Source organism: Cricetulus griseus (genome assembly GCF_003668045.3).
Source record: "Cricetulus griseus strain 17A/GY chromosome 1 unlocalized genomic scaffold, alternate assembly CriGri-PICRH-1.0 chr1_1, whole genome shotgun sequence".
NCBI classification, from domain to species: domain Eukaryota; kingdom Metazoa; phylum Chordata; class Mammalia; order Rodentia; family Cricetidae; genus Cricetulus; species Cricetulus griseus.
Window position 1 is genome coordinate 212426902 of NW_023276807.1, and position 20761 is coordinate 212447662.

The 20761-nt window shown below is 44.0% G+C and overlaps 1 protein-coding gene across 5 annotated transcripts in view; it reads right to left on the reverse strand.

Moving 5' to 3' along the window:
• The window catches only part of Cryl1 (crystallin lambda 1), a 145147-nt gene that overhangs the window by 81385 nt on the left and 43001 nt on the right, over nucleotides 1-20761 (reverse strand). For all 5 annotated transcript variants that reach the window (XM_027390481.2, XM_027390480.2, XM_027390479.2 and 2 more), the window contains one exon: nucleotides 13103-13210. In XM_027390481.2, the coding sequence (XP_027246282.1) occupies nucleotides 13103-13185 (83 nt within the window). In that variant the 5' untranslated portion in view covers nucleotides 13186-13210. The remainder of the gene's footprint in view (nucleotides 1-13102; nucleotides 13211-20761) is intronic.

The following is a 20761-nucleotide window of genomic DNA, read 5'->3' on the forward strand; positions in this document are numbered from 1 at the left end:
GGGGAGGGAGAGAAGATGTGATGGTGAAATACGGAGACTGAAACCCTTGTTCCCTGCTGGGAAAGTAGACAGTGCCGCAGCTGTAGAAGTCCGCGTGGAGACACCTCAAACCTTAAAAACAGAAGCCAGTGATCATCTCTTCTAAGTACCAACCCAAAGAGTTGGAAACAGTCTTTGGGGCTGGGAGATGGGTTTGAATTTGTGCATATATGGATGCATGGAGAGGTATTCGCATGCATGTATACAATGTGTGTGGAGTCCAGAGTCAGCTTTGGATTCCACTCCTCGGGAGCCACTCACTGTTTTTGGAGACAGGGTCTTTCACTGGGGCCTGAGGCTCACTAAGCTGCCAGGCACCAAGCCCTAGGGATTCCAAGCACACAGCACCATGCCAGGATTTTCACATGAGACTGAACTCAGGTCCTCATGCTTTACATGGCAAACACTTTATAAACTTCACTATCTCCTCCGGCCCCCAAATACAACCTTAAGGGGGTTCTACACAGCCATGTTTACAGTAGCACTGTGGAAACAATGGAAGGGTCTGCTGACTAGCAGGAAAATAAATGGAACATATACATATGATAGAGCATCATTTGTCCTTTAGGAGATGGATAGGTAAGCAAAATGTGGTCTAGCCAAAAGGAGTGCCATTAAACCTTTAAAGGGGAAGAAACTGGCACGCAGTGTGTAGTTCTTAAAGACATCGTGGCAAGTGAAATCGGCCATTCAGAGAAAAGCAATCCCTGTGACAGGTCTTACTAGGCTATGGTACCAAGGGCGGTCAACTGGTAGAAGTAAGCAGGCTGCTGGTTCCAGGGCTGAGAGTTTGGGAGAATGAGGAGTTAGCAGTTAAGGAGTGCGGTTCCTGAACTGCTGTGAATGGTGGCGACAACTGCATGACATTGCCCGCGTCTCGTGCACTGACTATGCTTAAAATGGTGCAATAACAGATTTTGTAACACGTTTTGTCCCATTTTGACATTTTAATTAAGTTTTTTTTTAAAAAAAAAAAAAGGAAAGAGTGAAACTAACTTAATGTTGGGTTTGGATATAACCAACGGTTCATTCTCATTCTTGGCTCAGGCCCCTGGCATGGAAGAGACCACAGAAAACATTGTCTTAACCTGGTACAGCGAACCTATGATCCCACCATTTGGAAAGCTGAGGCAGGAAGAGCATGGATGTATGAAACCAGACTGGACCACATAGTGAAACACTGCCAGAGAAAGAAAGAGTTGGGGGAGGGAGCCAGCATAGTGGCCTGTAACCGGTGCCGTCTGTCACACTGGGTGCCTGCTGTTTGAATGGGAAGCCCACATCCTCATATATCTCACAAACTGTGTTGCCAGCCCTGCTCACACTGCATGAAACACTGAGTGGGCAGAACATACACAGAACCACACACAGCTGCCCACGCACCACCTGTAACCCCAAAAATATACTGCAGATTTTTTTAACAGTAAGTAAAACACCTTTAATTCACTTCACATTATCAGTTTTACCTTTTGAGGAACAAATACATCAAAATGTTGCACATTTATAAAGTCCCTCGTGGTGTTCTCATATGGGTACACTTTGTCTGGTGGCCAAACCACAGCATATATTCATCTCACATTTTGCAGACACGCATAATCTCTTCTAGGTTTTTGAAAAATATAGTTTATCTAGCACATGGCACCCTTAATTCCCCTCTAACTGTACCTTGTTCCCCACTGCTCATCCTGTCCATCATTCCTCTCCCTTGTGCCCAGCCTCTGGTAACCACCATTCCACTCTCAACATGAAAGTAAGGCTCACATGTGGCATGTCTTTCAGCAACCATTTTTTATCTTTGAGCCACTGATGTTCTTGAGCTCAAAGCCAGCAGGCGCACACCACAGGGAATCTAGCCAGGTCTGTGAAAGTGAGGGGGACACACACTACATGACCCATGGGTATCTCAGGAAGAGGGTGACAGATGGAGCTCACACAGAGTTCAAGCTTCCCCTGGGCAGTCCATAGGGAGCCTCTGGAAGTAGGCTCACCATGTTAGATGCTGTCAGAAATTGGTACAGCTAAGGATCAGATTCCTCGACATCTCCCGTATGGGTGGCCAGACCTATGTCAAAGCTGTATGGGCAAAGAGCAACAGGCACTCTTTTCCACCAGCAGAGGGGCACTTGGCATCTGCGGGGCCCTCATGATCTTCAGAGCACCCTGTGACTTTGCTTTGTCTATAAGTGGAAACAGTTATGTATCTTGCTCTGCCACAAAGCTGGGCTGGTGACCTTGAGTAGACCACTGATGTGGGATAACGCTCTTGTACACTAAAGATTTGTCACTCGTATTGGTTCAATAAAATGCTGTTTGGCCATAGCCAGGCAGGAAGTATAGGTGGGGCAAACAGACTAGAAGAATTCTGGGAAGAGGAAAGGCAGAGGTGCAGTCCATGTGGCTGCTGTAGAATCAAGAAGTCCAGGCACCATTGGTAAGCCAAGACAATATGTAGATCCACAGATTAATAGAAATGGGTTAATAATTAAGAATGAGCTGGCCAATAAGAAGCCTGAGCAACAGGCCAAACAGTTTATAATTAATAGAAGCCTCTGTGTGTTTGTTTGGAACTAAACGGCTGCAGGACCAGGTAGGACAGAAACTTCCATCTACAGAGCATGGCACAGTTCTGAGTGCTAGGCAGCCTCACAGCATCAGGGGCCGTCACCAAGTTTAGTTTGGGTTTCTTCTCTCTTAAAACTATCATTTTGATTTTGGTTTTAGGTCTGAAGAGAGTACCTTCTGTTGCTGGAAATTTAAAAAGAGAAAAAAGATGTGTCAAAATATATAAATAAACTTCTATATTAACCTTAACCAAAAGAATTTCCGTGTGATGATGAGTCTACATTGTCAGCTTGACAAGATTTAGAATCGCCCAGTTGACACATCTCTGGGCAGGTCTATGAAGGTTTTTCCAGAAAACCTTAACTGAGGAGGGAAGACCCAAATTGCTGGAGGCATAATCTCTCCCTACTTCATGACTGGGACCCCACATGGCCAAGTGACTCTGTATCTTTTCTTTTCATTTTGAGACAGGGTTTCTCTTTGTATCCCTGGCTGTCCTGGAACTCGCTCTGTAGCCCAAGTAGACCTTAAACTCTCAGATCACCTGGCCTCTGCCTCTGAGTGCCGGGATTACAGGCATGCACCACCTTCCTGCTGATGTTGCCTTTTCGAGTGTTTTATCACAGCAACAAAATATACTAATACACTTCAGAAAACAATCCCGAGATCGCCATAACATAGACGGTGCACGGGTCTCTCCTGGCACAGGTAGAAAAGGACACCAGTAGACTATCACCACACATGGGAATTGGGCTTTTTTATGCAGGGCCTCCCTATTTAGCTTAGACTGGCCTTGAACTCTTGATCCTCCTGCCTCACCCTCCTGAGTGCAAGAGAGCACAAGCATGTGCCACCTCATCCAATTTTGGCCTTTTTTTTTTTTTTTTTTTTTTTTGGCCAATTTTCTTCTCATTGCTTTCGTCTCTATTTTAATGATACCCAAATCCTATGACATATTTTTTGTCAAGCTGTTTCCTTTAAAAAGTACTTGTTTAGGTCTGGAGAGATGGCTCAGAGGTTAAGACCACCGACTGCTCTTCCAGAGGTCCTGAGTTCAATTCCCAGCAACCACATGGTGGCTCACAACCATTGTTATGAAATCTGGTGCCCTCTTCTGGTGTGCAGATATACATGGAAGCAGAATGTTGTATACATAATAAATAAATAAAATCTTTTAAAAAAAGAAAAAGAAAAAGAAAAGAAGTACCTATTTGTAACAGTGCTCTAAGTGTGGTTAAATCAATGCACCTGCAATGAATAGCGTGCTAATAACGGCGACAATATACCTATTCTGCCACTAGATGTCAGGCTAACATTATGGTGCAGAATAAAAACACTTGGATGCCAACCCTGTCATGTGGACCCAGCACATGGAAGAAGGATCAGAAGTTCAGATCATCCTCAAGTACATAGCAAATTTGAGGCCTGCCTTGAACACAATAAATTCTGTCTCAAAACCTAAAAACTTACAAGGGGAAAAGTACATAAACAATTATTATTGTAAGGTAAAATAGGAGTGTTTTTTTTTTAGAAACTATAAAAATAAATTTTCTTTTCAATTTACATTTATTTACTCAATCATTTGGTGTGTGTGTGTGTGTGTGTGTGTGTGTGTGTGTATGTGTGTGTGTGTGTGCACTCAAGTGCATTCGTGTGTACATGTGTGTGTTGATACTCACACATGTGAGAGTATCTATGTGCCATAGCACATGTATGCCCATCAGGTCATATAGAGGTCAGAAGACAGTTTGCTGAAATCTGTTCTCTCCTTCCACCATACGGGTCCTGGAAATCAAACTCAAGTAGTCAGTCTTGGTAGCACCTTTACCCTCTAAGCCATCTTATTGGTCCCTTATTTCTATTTTAAATGTTGTATTAAAAATCAGCAACTAGAGTCAGGCAACGGTGGCACACACCTTTATTCCCAGCACTTGGGAGGCAGAAGCAGGTGTAGCTCTGTGAGTTCTAGACCAGCCTGGTCTACACAGAGAAACCCTTTCTCAAAAAGCAAACAAACAAAATCAGCAACTAGGGACTGAGTCTGATGTCTCTTGCCTTTAAAACCAAGCTTTAGAAGGCAGAGGCAGGCAGATCTCTGTGATTTCCAGGCCAGCCTGCTCTACATGGTGATGCTTTTCTCAAACAAACAAGCAAAAAGTACCTGTCTAATTAAACAGGTGAGGACAAGGGGGATCTGGAGCCCTGGCCTGCTAATCAGAGGAACAAATGTAACACAGTTACTGTGGGCATGACGACCCCTTGAAAATTAAAAGCAAGAAACACACCAAACTTCCTCTGACAGCACAGTGCTTTTTAAAACATTTAATGCTTTCAAAGACTATTTGTAGTTTGCCCAGGGCCTTCCATCAAGTAGTCACACCTGCTACCCAGCCAGTCGGCCATGGAAGCCTGAAACCCTCTGAGAGAGGCATCTAAGCTTGAACATACTGCAATAACAACAGAAAAGAGCCTCCAGCTGCCCACAGCAAGTCCATGGTCTGACTGGTGGGAGCAGTCCTCTCCTCTCCTCTCCTGGGCTCTGAGGCTGGTGACAACTCTGGGTCTTGGAGGCCAGGAAAACAGAAGGAGAGGCCCGCTTAAGTCTTAGAGGACAATCAGTTTTACCAAAGTTTACAGTGTAGTGCCTACCCACTAATGAAAGTGGCACCGTGCCTGCCTGCTTGTCAGTCAGACACATAGGGAGACTGCCACAGTTTGGAAGTGTCCTCCACGGTTCACGTGCTGGAAGCTTGAAACAGTATTGAAAGGTGGTGGCACCTTTAGGATGTATGACCTACTGGGAGGTGAGGCCATAGCATACCGTGATGTGTACAGGTTTCCCAGCAGGGGGCTAGTTTGTGTGAGAGTATGGTTGTTATAAAAAGAACAAGCCTACCCCTCCCAGGTTCCTGTCTTTCCAAGTGGCACACACCCCTGCTATGCCCAAGTCTTCCCACTGTGTGACGCCATTTGTGATGTATCCAAAAAGCTGTTACCAGAGCCTGAATGGAGCTGCCCAGCCTTGGATCTTCAGCTCTAAAACTATGAGGTAGGGAACCTCTCCTCTATAAAATAGGCAGTCTCTAACCCTTTGTTACAGCAATGTGAATCAAAATGGTGAGGCTGGGGTCATATCATTCCTTTTGAAATTTATTTTAAAAACTGATTTCCTAACCACAGAATATGTCAAGTACCCTTCTTCTCTCACTCCACCTTATTTCTTTGAGGCACGGTCTAGAGCTCACATTTTTCAACTAGGCTGGCAAGTCCCAGCAATGCTGTGTCTTTAACACCATGGCATAAGGCAGCAGACATGGGCAAAACCATGTTCTTGATGCTTGTGCTATGAGTGGATTCAAAGTCAGGCTGTCATGATTGTGCAGCAAGCACTCTTAATCAGCAGTCCATCTCTCTGGCCCCAAATCATAACTTTTTTTTTTTTTTTGAGACAGTTTCTTTCTGTGTAGCCCTGGCTGTCTGGACTTGTAATGTATACCTGGATAACCTCAAACTCAGAGATCTACCCTCCTCTACCTCCCAAGTGCTGGGATTAAAGGTGTGCGTCACCAGGCCAGGCCCAAGTCACACCATTCTGGCCCACATCTTTAGTATGTCTAAGCCTGCACAGCCCTATCCTACTGTTAGCCATGTTCATATCCAAACACACAGTGCTGAACAGAAGCCCCTGGCCTCGGAATGTTCAGAGACAGTCACCCGAAGCCCCACCGTCTAGAGCAAGCCACAGTATTCAGACTCCTCCCCAACTTTTCAGGTAGCACGTTCTCACGTGTCACTGCAGCAAATCAGATAAACTAAGGCTATTTCTGCTTGGGTAGAAAAACAAACAAAGGAAGTGAAGCAATTGCCTGAACTGTCAGGATGGCAGCCAAGTAAGAGCAGAATCTGTGAACACCCAGATAACTGGGGTGGAATGACCCAACTGAATCCACAACCAGCGACTGTGGACCTTAAACCACCAGGCTCAGCTCACTCCTGGGCCCGCACCCTGTGCGTCCTTCTAGATAGATGATGAGACTGCATCCGCCTTCTTCTATTTTAGTTACTATTTAGTTACTATTCATCACTAAAATTAGATATGTCATCCCTTCATGAATACATCTATGATGTCTTATATTTTATACTTTTTAAAAATATATATACCATATATATTTTATACTTATTATACTCTGATAATATTTTTATTACATGTTCTGTGTGCAGCCAATCTATAGAAATATAGTAATTTTTTTCTCCCACATATTTTCTCTGCTTCCTTGGGATTTTACCTCCAAAGTCTAAGTTCAAATTTCTTCTTTTCAAACAGTGTGCTAGAACTACCAACTCCCTGGCGGTCTCATCACACTCCTCTGTCGCTGACCCGTCTCCCCTACATGGGAGCAGTGCTTTAGGTGCTGCCGGCATATGGACTACAGACTGAATGCAAAATTAGTCCCTCTGAAACAAACGGGTGGTGCTATGTTCTGTACAGCACCATTTGTTTTCAGACTGTCCCTGTATGTCATGGATTAGAGTAGTGAAAGTTCCTTAGCAGCACCAGGCCACCAGTCCCCCAAGCCTTGAAGTCAATTGTGGCTGCTGACAGCAGAAGCCCAGCCAAGGCAGGCATACTAGTCCCCAGTGTCCTGTCATGGTCCTTGAGTTGGCCGTCTTGATGGGGCTCTCTAACACGGAGGCTGCTGGTCTAAACTGCATTGCCTGTCTGTCTAGCAGATGGTACTGGGTAGTGCTAGGAAGTCACAGTGGACAACTGTAGAGGAAGCTTTCCCAACAGAAAGTGGCAGCATCTTGATGCACAGTGCCTTCCAGGCTTCTGCTGAGTCACTGTTAGGACTGCTCCACTGGTCAGTCCACATGGCCTGGCCCAAGCCCAAGGTCAGAGTAGAAAGCCACCTTGTGCTGTGTTGACACATACACCTGTAATCCCAGGGCCTGCCAGGCTGACACATACATGTAAATCCAGGATTTGGGAGGCTGATGCCACCCTGGGCTACACGATGACAATCTGCCTCAAAACAAAACAAAAATTATATTGCAAAGGGGCCAACAGAGGATGCTTGCCTCATATGCATGAGCCCCCAAGTTGAATCCCCAGACTGCAAAACAAGAAAAAATGTGTGTTGGTGTCCACAGACAGGGGAATAATTTATGGCCATATTGTGGTCCATATCCCAGTGAGTGGTTTTGTGTTGCTGTTGTCTTGTGACAGTGTCTTAAAACATGGCCTCAAACTCCTGATCCTCCTGCCTCCACCTCCCAGGTGCTAGGATTATAGGCATGGACCACCACACCTCACCCATCATTCCAGCTGTCCTAGCCTAAGGTGTATGGGAAAACCAAAAGAAAGTTCCCAAACAGGCAAACAGCAAACCCAGAGGAATCCAGGTGGGAACTGAGTTTAAGATGAAGCTTAGGCTAGGGCTGCTGAACGGAAGCTAGAAGAGTTAAAAACAAGGGATCGGGTCACCTGCAGGGCATGCGTTCAGAAACATCAGCTGTCTAGAAGCCAGAGGGCAGGGCAGCTGCCTTGTTTCAGAAATCACTTCCAGTGGTTTATTAACTCCTGCTCTGTATTAAAAAAAAAAAAAAAAAAAAAAAAAAAAAAAAAAAAAAAAAGCTGAGACATTTGCAGAGGGAAATGAGTCTCAAGGACCACAGAGAGTAGAAAAAGGTAGATGACATAGAGAGATGTCACCCAAAGACAGTGATCACAGACTAGGACTTGAGCCATACAAGACTGCATGTTCATACCTGAGCTGGGGTAGGCAGTCAAATGATGACCCAATGGCTGAGGATTTGGAGAAATGCAACAAGCTGCAAATCCTAAGAAGCAAAGCATTCAGATCTACAGGCAATGGGAGCACTCTGAAATGGGGGTTTCAGTTTATCTTCTTAAGGTGTTCTTAAAGCCCTTCGCTCTGTAGGGCTTGAGACCTAACACCAACCAGGCTCAGAGCAGAACAAAGGCAAACAGGGAGGCATGGGCAAGGGCTCTCCCCTTTAGATTCTGCCCTCCACCTAAGATGGTAACAAGTTTCTCACTGTGCCCCCCTGCTAGGAAAAGATTAGTCTTGGATGACATTTGTTTTTCCATGCACAAATATCTCCTGTCACATGGTAATAACTTCTTTAATGTCTTGTTTTTTTTTTTTTTTTTGACCCAGGGTCTCATTTCTGTGGCCCAGCCTAACCTGGGATTTACCATAATCCTCCTGCCTCAGCTTCCAAATTCTGGGATTACAGATGTGAGCCACTCACTATGCCTAGCTATGTCTTAATATTTTTTGTAAAAAAAAAAAAAAAGTCAACTTCTCCTATAAAACATTTGCTTTTACACTTTTCAGATGAATATGCAGTATTTCTATTATTTAAGATTAGTTACCAAGAAAGTCAGAGGGAAGAGGCAGGAAGGTTGTAAACTCCAGGATAGCCTGGGCAAGTTTAAGGCCATAGACAGATAAACAAAACCAGATGCCATCGCTGAAAATAGAGGGGGCCTGTAGCTCAGGGGTACTGGCTTAGGGTCAATCTAACATACAAGAGATTTCTAAGATGGTCTAAAATAAAGAGTGAGAGTGTGTGTGTGTGTGTGTGTGTGTGTGTGTGTGTGTGTGTGTGTGTGACTGAAGAGGCCAGAAGAGGGTTTGCATGCCCTGAGCTAGAGTTACTCGCAGTTGTCAGCTTCCTGAGATGGACACTCAACACAGGTGTTCCTCAAGAGCATCAAGTGCTCTTCACCACCGAGCCAGCTCAGCAGATATTTCCTGGTGTAAAATGTTCAGAACAATCAGAATAAAGCCAGGCCCAGTGGCACACTCTTGTGATCCCAGCATTTGGGAAGTACGGCTAGGAAAATCAGAAGTTCAAGGCCATCCATGGCTACATACAGAATTCAAGACCAGCCTGGGCTACATGAGATCCTAACTCAAAAAAGAATCAGAATGTGGGGAGTAAGCCAAATCATGGGGGTGGGACACATGAACGAGAAAGGTAGATCTATGAAAATATTACCAGAACAAAAAGAGCAAGTACCACCTGGAGAGGTCTCCTTTGAGGGTCTCAGAAGCTGGGCATCTTACATCTGCAATGGGGGTGGGGGGATCTTAGGAAGAGAACTGTCCCAAGTTTGAGGCAAGCCTGGGCTACATGATGCATCCTAGGTCCTACTAAAACCTACTAACACCTAGAACCTATAATATCCTAGGCTCTGAGGCAAGACCTATCATCCACAGTGGCTGGCACAAAGCTCGTGTGATAAATGTGAATCACTAAAAACAAAATGCACAGCTGGAACCTAATGGTGCCCATCGCCTAGAGCAGTGGGCACTCACCACAAAACTGGCAGGTAAATGCCAGGGGCCACAAAAGACTCTGATCCATCATCTTCACGGGAGACTCCCTGTCCTTTATTAGCTGCTGGCAGTTTTGGTCACTTGCAGCCAACAACAACACTAGGACAGTTCTGAAGCTAATATCACTCAGTTCTGGGGCCACCAACCACAAACACAATCACCAGAAAACCAGTAATAAGTCTAGGCCTGCTGAAAAGCTACATTCCTACAAGCTAAGGATACAATGCCAAGGCATGTAACCACCCCGTCAGGGGAGGAGATATTATAGGACTGACATGTGTGCTTCTCTGCTCAGCCATCACACTTTGAGATAACAGATCTCCAAAAAATTGAAATTTCCCTGAGAATCTCATGCTGAGGGAAGGAAAAGGCTGAAGCCCTGGCCCCAGCTCGGGGGAGGAACTTGGTTCCCTGGAAGTTACTGCAGCTCATCAGGCCACCTTGAGGGACCAGAAGACAGACAATAAAGGCTCAGTGACGAACAGGACCACACCTTGACCAGAACTGCTCAGTTATGCGTAACACTTGCCCTCTGTTTAAACCTAAGCCTTGTGTTAGGATCCCCAAAGACTTGGGGGTCACCAGACTCTTTTTATTTGTTCCTCTTCCTCATATGGCCACACTGACTAAATCTCCTACCTCTGCTTTTCACTGTAGCTTGTGCCTTAATTGGCATGCCAGGATGCATTATTGAGCCTAACTTGTTGGGCGACTGCCCAGGATTTGACCCTAAAACCTCTGGTAATGGACACTTTGTCCAACTACTGTTTCCAAAGCCAAGGTCCGCAAGGCTCTAACATAAAGTACTCATGTGGGATGAGAAGATGACTTTGACAAAGTATTGTTACTTGTCCCGTCTTTGGGATCTGCATCCTCAGGTTCAGCCAACTGCAGGCAGAAAATAATAATCAGGAAAATGTTTCTCATCTGTGTGGAGCATGCACAGACTGTTCTCTTGTCATTGTCCCTAAACAATGCAGCTCAAATGCTACTTCCACAGCATTTGCATTGCATTGGGAATAATGAGCCACCTGGAAATGGTGGGAAGGATACAGGGATACAGGGAATGGGTAGGTTCAATATAGATGCTATGCCACATTCCTACAAGCAACTCGGGCATCTGTAGACTCTGGTGAGGGGTCCAGTCAATAGACTTTTACTAATGTATCTGAATATTCTCTGAAGACTTCTACTCCCAGAAATATAGTGGACCAGAATTTCTGAAGAGTCACTTTACAAAATCTTTACATAGAATTCTGAGTAAGAATAATTACTATGCACCAGGAAGTCACAGCAAATGAAAATCTTTAAGGATCACACATTAGCCAGAAACATGTTTTTAATGGAAAGAAGGAAAGAAAGTGGATCCACCTAGTGGTAGAGCGCACGCTTACACATACAAGGCCCTGGGTTCAATCCTCAGCACCGAAGAAAGGACTGAAATATACAGATGGCAAAAAAGAAAAAGAAAACTGTGTGGAAAGTTGACACATGTCATATGCCATCAGCAGATCAAAAACCAGATGGGACCATTAGACATACACTATGGCTCACTAACACCCAGAACGCTGGCTGCATCTAATGCTTTCAGGGATACAGAGGACCAGGAACTCTGACTTATTGCTGGAAAGAGTGAACAACAGTACAGCCACTTTGGAAGTTAGTGAGATGGCTCTTTATAAAATCGAATATTTTTGCCATTTAATCCAAGAAGTCTTGATCTTCAGTATTTATTCAAAGGAAGTGAAACATGTCCACACTAATCTGCACATGAATATTTATAGCATCTTTATTCATAATTTCAAAAACCTAGAAGCAACCATGTGACACCATTTGTAAGGAAAACTCTTTCTGCCAAACCGCCTGAGCCCCGCCACCATGTGGGTGCCCAAAATAACACACAGAGATTAATATTAGGTACAATGCTGCTGGACAATGACTGGAATTTCTTATCTGATGGCTCAGTCTTAATTATCAACCATAACTACTAATCTGTATATTTTATAAGAACTTATCTTATTGAGGATGCCGGCCATATGCACCCTCTCCTGTGGGCGATCACATGGCGACTACAGAGAAGAGAGGAAGAGGAAGAGAGCAATTTCCTGCTTGTCCCTGCTTATATTCTGAGTCTGCCTGCTATGTCACTTCCTGCCTAGAACACAAGACTTCTCTTTACCACATTTCCCAGAATCCTCCTCAACTCCTAGTCCTGCCTAATTTGCTTCCCTATTGGCCAACAGTACTTTATTAACCAATAAGACAAACATATACATAGAAGGACCTCCCCCATCACAACAAATGGACTCTTCAGAAAGTGAATGAATAGTCCAGGCAATAGACTATTATTATTCAGTGTTAAAATGTGATAGTTCATTAATACATGAAGGAAACTTAAAAGCATATTGTTAAATGAAAGATTCCAATTGGAAAGAGCTATAAACTACTTGATTCCAACAATGCAACATTCTCAAAAAAAAGACAAATTATGGAGATAGTAAAAATATCAGTGGTTACCAGGGCCTGGGGGAAGGATGCATGAACAGGCAGGCACGTAGAGCATCTTTCAGGCCGTAGATGCTGTTCCTGTAACAGTGGACACACATAGGGCAACCTACAGAATACACAATAGCAGGAGGGAACCCTAATATCAACCAAGGACTCTAGGTGACAAAGCTGTATCAAGGCCTCCACTGGGGGAGAGGAATGTTGAAGGTGGGAAACAGTGAGAAATCACTATACCTTCCTCTCAATTTTCTGTGAGTCTAACACATCTCCAAAAGCTTAAAGCAGGGCTGCCAGCGTCACTGTCACCCTAATGGATACATAAATAACTGCTGAGAGACTCATGGGATCGAAGGCTAAGATTCACACATGGCTCTTCCGTCCCTCCCTCGCTTGCCAGTGTGAAGGCTCTCTTCACAATAGGAGCCCTTCACCGGTCTAGATGCATGTTCTATTCAAGTGGACCTTAAACCTGGCCTTTATTGTCTTAGAGTTACTGCAAGAGCTGTGCCCTGAAAACAGGCAACTACAGATAGTCACAGCCTGAAGAATCTGATGAGTGAGACAGGCTAAGAGGAACAGAGGCATCTGATGACCTCCAGATGTGTGAGTTGAGCTGGACCTACCTGATGTTTTCCAGGGCGTTTGTTATCTGCTGTTGCTCAATGTCATAAAGTTTCACCTTGAAGCCTCCACTGGCAAACAGCATTGCCCAGCTCCGACCAATGAGTCCACTGGGAAGAAAAACAAAACAAACAAACAAAAATATTCAAGTCATTTATTGATCCAGTCACTTTTCATGTCTTTCTTATATAAAGCAACTATAAAAATTATGCAACCTCTCACTCTTAAAACATTTAATAAATATCTGAAAAATTTACATAGCCTTTATGTTGGATTGTATGGTACATGGAATCTAGAAGGATTTAAAGGGAAGATGTGTGTCACCTCTGCAACACTGCCACTTTTATTTACACAAGAGACATGAGCATCCATGTTGGTACCTCCTGGGGACCTCAGAAGCCCTCACTCATGAATACTGAGGGACAATTGCCATTTTCCCTATCCACCTTCTGCCCCCAGATAATGTCACCACTATCACCACATCCAAGCATGGAACAGGTGCCAGACACCATTAGACACTCTCCAGTTCTCACCGCTGTTAATCTTTGCAATACCCTATTAAGACTTTGTAATAGATGCTATCCATTTCTCTTTTATACTTGAGGAAAGAAAGGCATCAAGGGATTGATCCCAGGCAGGGTGCTTGTGCTGTGACTAGGAGACAAAGCCAAGGGGTCTGACTCGAGAGCCCTTACTCTTTGTTTCAGGGTTTGTTTCATTTTTATAAAGAGGAGTCAGGATTTTTTATCAAAAGGTATTTTTTAATATAAATTCCAAACAAGTGAATTAAGAGAAAGAAAGGCAGGGCTAGAGAAATGGTTCAGCAGTTAAGAGCACTGGCTGCTCTTCTAGAAGACCTGGGTTCAATCCCAAGCACCTACATGTCAGCTCACAACAATCTCTAACTCCAGTTCCAGGGAATCTGACAGCCTCACACCAATGCATATAAAATAAAATTTAAATAAATTTTAAATAAATAAATAAATAAATAAATTTTTTTAAAGGTTAAAATGTTAAAGAGTGAGAACCTAAGAAAGAAAGACACCAGAGAGCATGTGTGTGAGCTTCTCTAAGAAAACCCCCAAGATCTAACTTTTGCTTTTCTTGCCCCAGACAAGGTCTCCTGTGACAGCCCAGGCTGGCCAGAGAGCTGAGAGATTTGAACTTCTGATTCTTCTGCTCCCACATCTGGAGTGCTGGGATTCCAGGATTGTGTGCCACCTCCCTAGTTTGTATAGTGAAGAGCAAAGCCACAGCTTCTCCTGTGCTAGACTGCACTCTACCAGATAAGCTACGACCTGAGCAAGAGTCTTTACCTTATGTGCTATCCACCTTCCAGACTTACAGAAAATCAAAAGGACAAAAAGTCACTGTTTCCAAAGAACTAAACACGAAGTTATGAAACACAGCTGGGTGCATGGTAAACATACAATATACCTGTTATCCCAGAACTTCGGGGTCAGGACAAGAGAGTCGGGGGCCTGCATGGGCTACATAGTAAGATATGTATCAAAAAAAAAAAAAATGCCAGAACACATCCAGGGTCCAAACTGGCTTCTAACCCCACTCTTCAATCAAAGGAAGCAGGATATCTCGGAGAAATTAATAATTCTAGGACTGAGCATGCAAGATAAAAGATGACCTTGGAGCAGTTGCCACTTCAGAAAGCCAGGAAGTGCTAAGGTAGATAGATGCCTGGGCTAGCCCAGCATGTCAAAAGGACACATACAACCATTAAGAGAGTGCCCAGGCATCAACCCCAGATGCTGTCAGGGAGGCCAGTACAAGACTGATCCAGACCCCTGAACATGGATGTCAATAAGGAGGCCTCTGCACTCCAGGGAGCCTCTGGTAGTGGATTAGTATTTTTTCCCTGGTGCAAGAAGGGACTTTGAGAGCCCATCCCACATGAAGGGTTACACTCTGGCCCTGGACACATGGGGAAGGACCTAGGACCAGCACGGGAAGATTTGGTGGACTTTGCAGAGCCCCCGTTGAGGGCCCTACCCTGCCTGGGGAGTGGTGGGTGGATTAAGTGGGGGGTAGGCTGGGGGTGGGGGAGGAGGGATGGGGGTGAGGGGAGGGAGAGGGAGAAGAGACTTACATGTGAAACAAGCTTGTTCCCTAACTAGAACTAATAAATAAATTAAAAAAAAAAAAGAGAGAGTGCCCAGGGGCCAAGGCAATGAAATCTAGTTTTCATTAAATAGAAATGAATAAACAAATAAAAGTACCCTTGTGGAAGGATTCCAATAATTCATGCAGCTACACCACCCTCAGAGACATAAGGTCACACTCTGTAACATTCTTGGTTGTCAACTTGACTACATCTGAAATAACTAGCACCCAAGCAGCTGGGTACACCTGTGAGGGGTTCTTCTTAACTGAATCATATGAAGTGGGAACACCTTTAATCCAGATCTTAGAGGGGAGAAGACACCTTTTATCTGGGCCATACCTTCTGCAGGCGGCCTACATAAAGGATCTGGATGAAGGAAGCTCTCTCACTCTTTGCCTGCTTGCTCTCACTCACTGGCAAGTCTAGTCCTCTGCTGGGATTAGAGCGTACTTCTTTGAGATTCTAGCATATACTGAAGACCTCATGGACTGAACAACAACTAGATTCTTGGATGTTCCATTGTTGAACTAGCTGTACCACAGCCACTCTAATAAACTATATAAATGATATATAAATGATAGATATAAATATAAATGATAATATATATATATATTCATATGCATTCATTTTATCATATCTGAGCCCTGACTGATAGACCCTCCATCCACTCCTAAATGTAACGTATGCAGAGCCACTCTCAAAAGTATGGTAAGGAAGGAAACAGGGAGTAACTCAGCCATAGAGAAGCAAGGCAAACAGGACCTTAGCCAGGTTGTTCAAGGTTACTATCAATCATGGTGAGTCATACTGACTGTTCACTCCCAGGATGTGCTGCAATGAGAATGGCCCTTGACCTTTAAGCCCTTCCCCCTACGGTTTCAGTCTAATCAGGGGCAAAGTATTAGGAGAACAAACAGATTTCAACTTCTTACCTGGTGTTCTTCAAAATTGACAAGGTCACCAAGAACAAGGAAAGTCTAAGAAATTGTCACAATTTCTGTTCTGTTGATACAGAAACAGCAAACGGCCCTCTGCATGGGTGAGGGATTAGCTCCAAGGCCCTCCTGCCCTGTCCCAGTAGGTGGCCATGTCCCTTACCTAAAATGGCATAGCATTTCCACAGAACCTATATCCATCATGCCATTATCTGTAGATCCTTCCTTGATCATCTGTAAATGACTTACACAACGAAAACACTATTTTATGTGACCGTCATATTACATTGTTTAAAGAAGTGGTTCTCAGCCTTCCCAATGCTGTGACCCTTTAATACAGTTCCTCATGTGGTGACCCCCAACCATAAAATTATTTCATTGCTACTTCATAACTGCAATTTGCTGCTGTTATTAATCATAATTTAAGTATCTGTGGTTTCCCATGGTCTTAGGCAACCCCTGTACAAGGGTTGTTCAACCCCAAAGGAGTTGAGAACCACTGGTTGAGGAGATAACGCCAGAAAAAGGTCTGCATATATAAAGTCAGACACTTTTTTGCCAATGATTTTCAGTCTGCGGATATGGAGTCCAAGGACAATGAAGTGTGAGGATAGTCTCCCCCAAGGACTTTTTCTAAGCAAGCTCCACTGTTGGACTATCTCCTATGTGCATGGGAGAGGCTGAGTGTGCCTACGAGCAAATGACAAGTCCAAGTAAGACCATGCTTCCATCTTAACCCCAAAGCCTGAGAGGTTCACTAGGTGGTAATCCCAGATTTTTCTGGTGTATCTCAGCATGCAGATAAAATTTCTGTTTTTGTGCAGGAAAGCAGGGAAAGCAGTGCCGATCAGCAGTATGGCTTTGTGCTTGTTTGACAGGATGAACTCCACATGCTAGAAACCTTTGTAATCTTGGCACATTGTAGAGCTTGATAAGTGCCCGTTGTCAACAAAAAAAGCTGACATATGCTAGTGACAAACTACAGATAAAGGTCAGTGGCACTTCCTATGGGGTTAAAACAAGAGCAACACAGAGGGCCAGCTGTGTGTCAGGCACCACTCCAGCTGCAGATCAGATAGCGTTTACAGTGGGCGTGGACAGCCACCTAACGGAAGTGCTGAGAAAGAGGAAATAGCAGGAAGAAGGGTCTTGAGCAGGAAATGGGGACTGGGAGACAGGGGAAATCTGAAAGCATCACCAGGGACTATCTCACCAGGGAATTGCCAGGAGGTGAGAGAAGGTGTCCAGAAGAGGTGTCCCTGGCAGAGCTGGAGTGCATTTGCAGGTCCAGGGCAACAGGGCAGCGCCACTAGCATTGAGGTGGTAGGAAAGGGTGACAAAGGATGAGGTCAGAGAAAGGAGGACAGAGGGATGACCTCATTGCATACACAGTTTCTCAGAGACCACGAAGGATTTAAGGTTTAATCTGGGTGTAACGGGTAGCCAATGAAAAGTTTTAGATCACAGACATGAACTGACTTGTTTTAAAAGTTTAAAAGGAAATGCCTGGAGCTGGAAATGGTAGTGCATACCAGTACTCAGGAAGCTGAGTCAAGTGGATTTTAAGTTTAAAGCCATTCTGGGCTACAGCAAGACCCTGCAAAACACACACACACACACACACACACACACACACACACACACACACACACACACACACACAAAACATCACATCTCAAGATGCTGGGCGGCAGCAGCAACTGTAGCTTCCAGTCAGCCCTGAGATCACTAAGGAAACTAGACACTCCACAGTGTGCTAGAGTGCTAAACTGGGATGTGTAGATGGGTGGCTAGATTTAGGCATTTTTCACTCCTGGTATATTCAACTTAGGACCTATTTATCAACATGGCCCCATCACGAGTCAGGAAATGTCTGTACTTGGGCAAACATGGGAGTAAGTCAGTTCAGAAGTCCAGCGGCTGTTTCAAGATGTGGTGGTGGAATGGACCAGGACGAAAGCAAAGGGTGAGGAGAAGTGGTTGGCTGGGCTCTAGATGCATATCTTCTTCACAAATAATTGCTGCTGGTCCATATGATGGGAGGGGGATCAAGGATGATGCCAACTTATGTTCCAAGAACAAGAAAGAGTGAGACGTCACTAACTCTATTGATGAAGATGCTGGGAGAGGCAATCAGGATTCAGTGGGAAGCTGACATTAAAGAGGCATGGGTCTAACATATAACTCGATAAGAACTGGGTTCAAAGTCAAGGCCCAGCCTGAGAAGTCAGTGTGGGCATTTGCAAGAGTGAGATTGATGAGATCTCTAAGGGAGTGAAGCTTGATACGGAAATCAAAGGGTTGGGCTTTGGGACAGTCTAACTTTTGTTCTTTGAGATAGGATCTCATCATGTAGCCCTGGCAGGCCTGGAACTAGTTATGTAACCAGGAGGATGTCCCGAATATAGTGGGGAAGTGCAGAGCTGGCAGGTGACTCAAGCAAGTACAAGAGTGGTTGCACACTTGATGGCTCATCTAAGTTCAATCCTAGATCCCACAAAGTAGCAAGAGAGAACTAACTGCTGAGAATTGTCCTCTGACGTCCACATATGCCCTGTAGCATGAGAAAGTGTGATGAGATAGATAGATAGATAGATAGATAGATAGATAGATAGATAGATAGATAGATAGATGATCGATCGATAGATGATAGATAGATAGATAGATAGACAGACAGACAGACAGATGACAACCAAATGAGAAGGTGGGGAGGGTCATGGGTGAAACCAAGAAGAAGATGGCACCCATCTGTGTTCATTCAATCAGGTTCAGATTTGAACTGAGACTCGTCATTGGGTTTAGCTGGATAAATAGGGGTGTGGATCAAGGTAAGAGCAATCTAGGGGGTCCGGTGTCAAGGAGGGGCTAGGCAGAAAGAGCCTCTGGATATTAACTACCAGTCTCTTGGGAACAAAAGGGATAGGTGGGCATGCTAATATATTTGGTATTGTATCTACTGTGGTAGATTTGACTCCATGTTCTGCAATATCAAAATCTTCTACAATTAATGAGTTATATTGTATACATACAAAATTTTAATCAAACTCTTAGAGCTCTAGATGTGTACTGATTACTATGGTGGACTTTAGCCATGTGTAGCTATTAAAATTTAAATTAGTCAGGTTCAAGTTCTCAATGCTCATGTGTCATAATAGCTACCAGGTTGGACAGACGTCTTCCCATATCCACAGGTCAGACACTGGGAGAACTTGCATCTGTTCTGAACATGCTGACTTTTCCTGGTCACTACTCCCTAAACAATAAACAACTATTTACATGGCATTTACACTATATTATGTGAGGTATAAAGATGGGGAAGTTAAGGTGATATGGATAAGGAATGGGCTTCTTATCTAGAATCTAGGTTAAGTCTCTCACCAGCTATGAGTAAGGAATTCCATAACAACTGACATTTGCTATAACGCTTGCTTGCCTAAAGACAGTATTCCTTTTATACAGAGGCTTCTTCTTCTTCTTCTTTTTTATTCCGAGACAGAGTTTCTCTGTGTAGCTCTGTAGACCAGGCTGACCTGGAATTCATAGAGATCCACCTGCCTCCCAAGTGCTGGGATCAAAGGTGTGCGCCACCCACCACCACCACCATTGGGTCTTATACAGAGACTTCTTAAGAAAAGATAAGCCGGGCATTGGTGGTGCATGCCTTTAATCCCAGCACTCGGGAAGCAGAGGCAGGCAGATCTCTGTGAGTTCGAGACCAGCCTGGTCTACAAGAGCTAGTTCCAGGACAGCCTCCAAAGCCACAGAGAAACCCTGTCTCGAAAAACAAAAAAAAAAAAAAAAAAAAAAGGAATGTTAAAATAGCAATGAGCCATGTTTAAGACCTTGCTCTCATATGTAAAACATAATTTTTATGTGACATTTTTCTAGAGAGACCACACCCTTCTATATGTGTGCAGACTTGTTATATAGCTATGAATGGCCTCAAATTTACACCAATCCTTCTGCCTCGGCCTCTTGGGTGCTAGCATTACAGGCACCACCAAGTCTGACTCCAGCTACTTTTAAAATTATCTGTCTGGCTACACCTACCTCTTTATGAAAACAAGTTGAAGTAAAGCTGTCCCCAACCTTTTGATTTAAGTGAGCTACATAAAGTTGGTCGGTATCAAATGTTTCCTAGGAAGGCCACATCAGTGCTGTTGTTGACTCAGAGGTAACTAGTATATCTATGGTTGGTTCTCTGTATGTGGAAAAATTCATAGATATTTTTCCAGGAAGTACTTATGGCAGCACTTGGAAGGAAATAACTGTCTCAGAAAAGATTGTTAAGTTAAAAAATTCAGTTTAAGAGCCTCCACCACTAACTGAAGATCTATTGACAGTTGATGGCTTCTGAGGGAGGGAGAGTCAGTTCTCTTTAGGAGTCTGGCCCCTGGCAAGTTAACCAACCACTCAAGAATGTTTCTACACCTGTGAGTACGTGGGAAGCACAAATTGGATTTTTTTTAATAATAAAAAAAACCCTACCATGTTGGGAGGGTATGGGGACGTGGATGTAGACTAGATGATGAATATGATCAAAATACATTGCATGAAATTCTCAAATAATTCATGAAAAATGTTATATTAAAATTATAATTATCCCA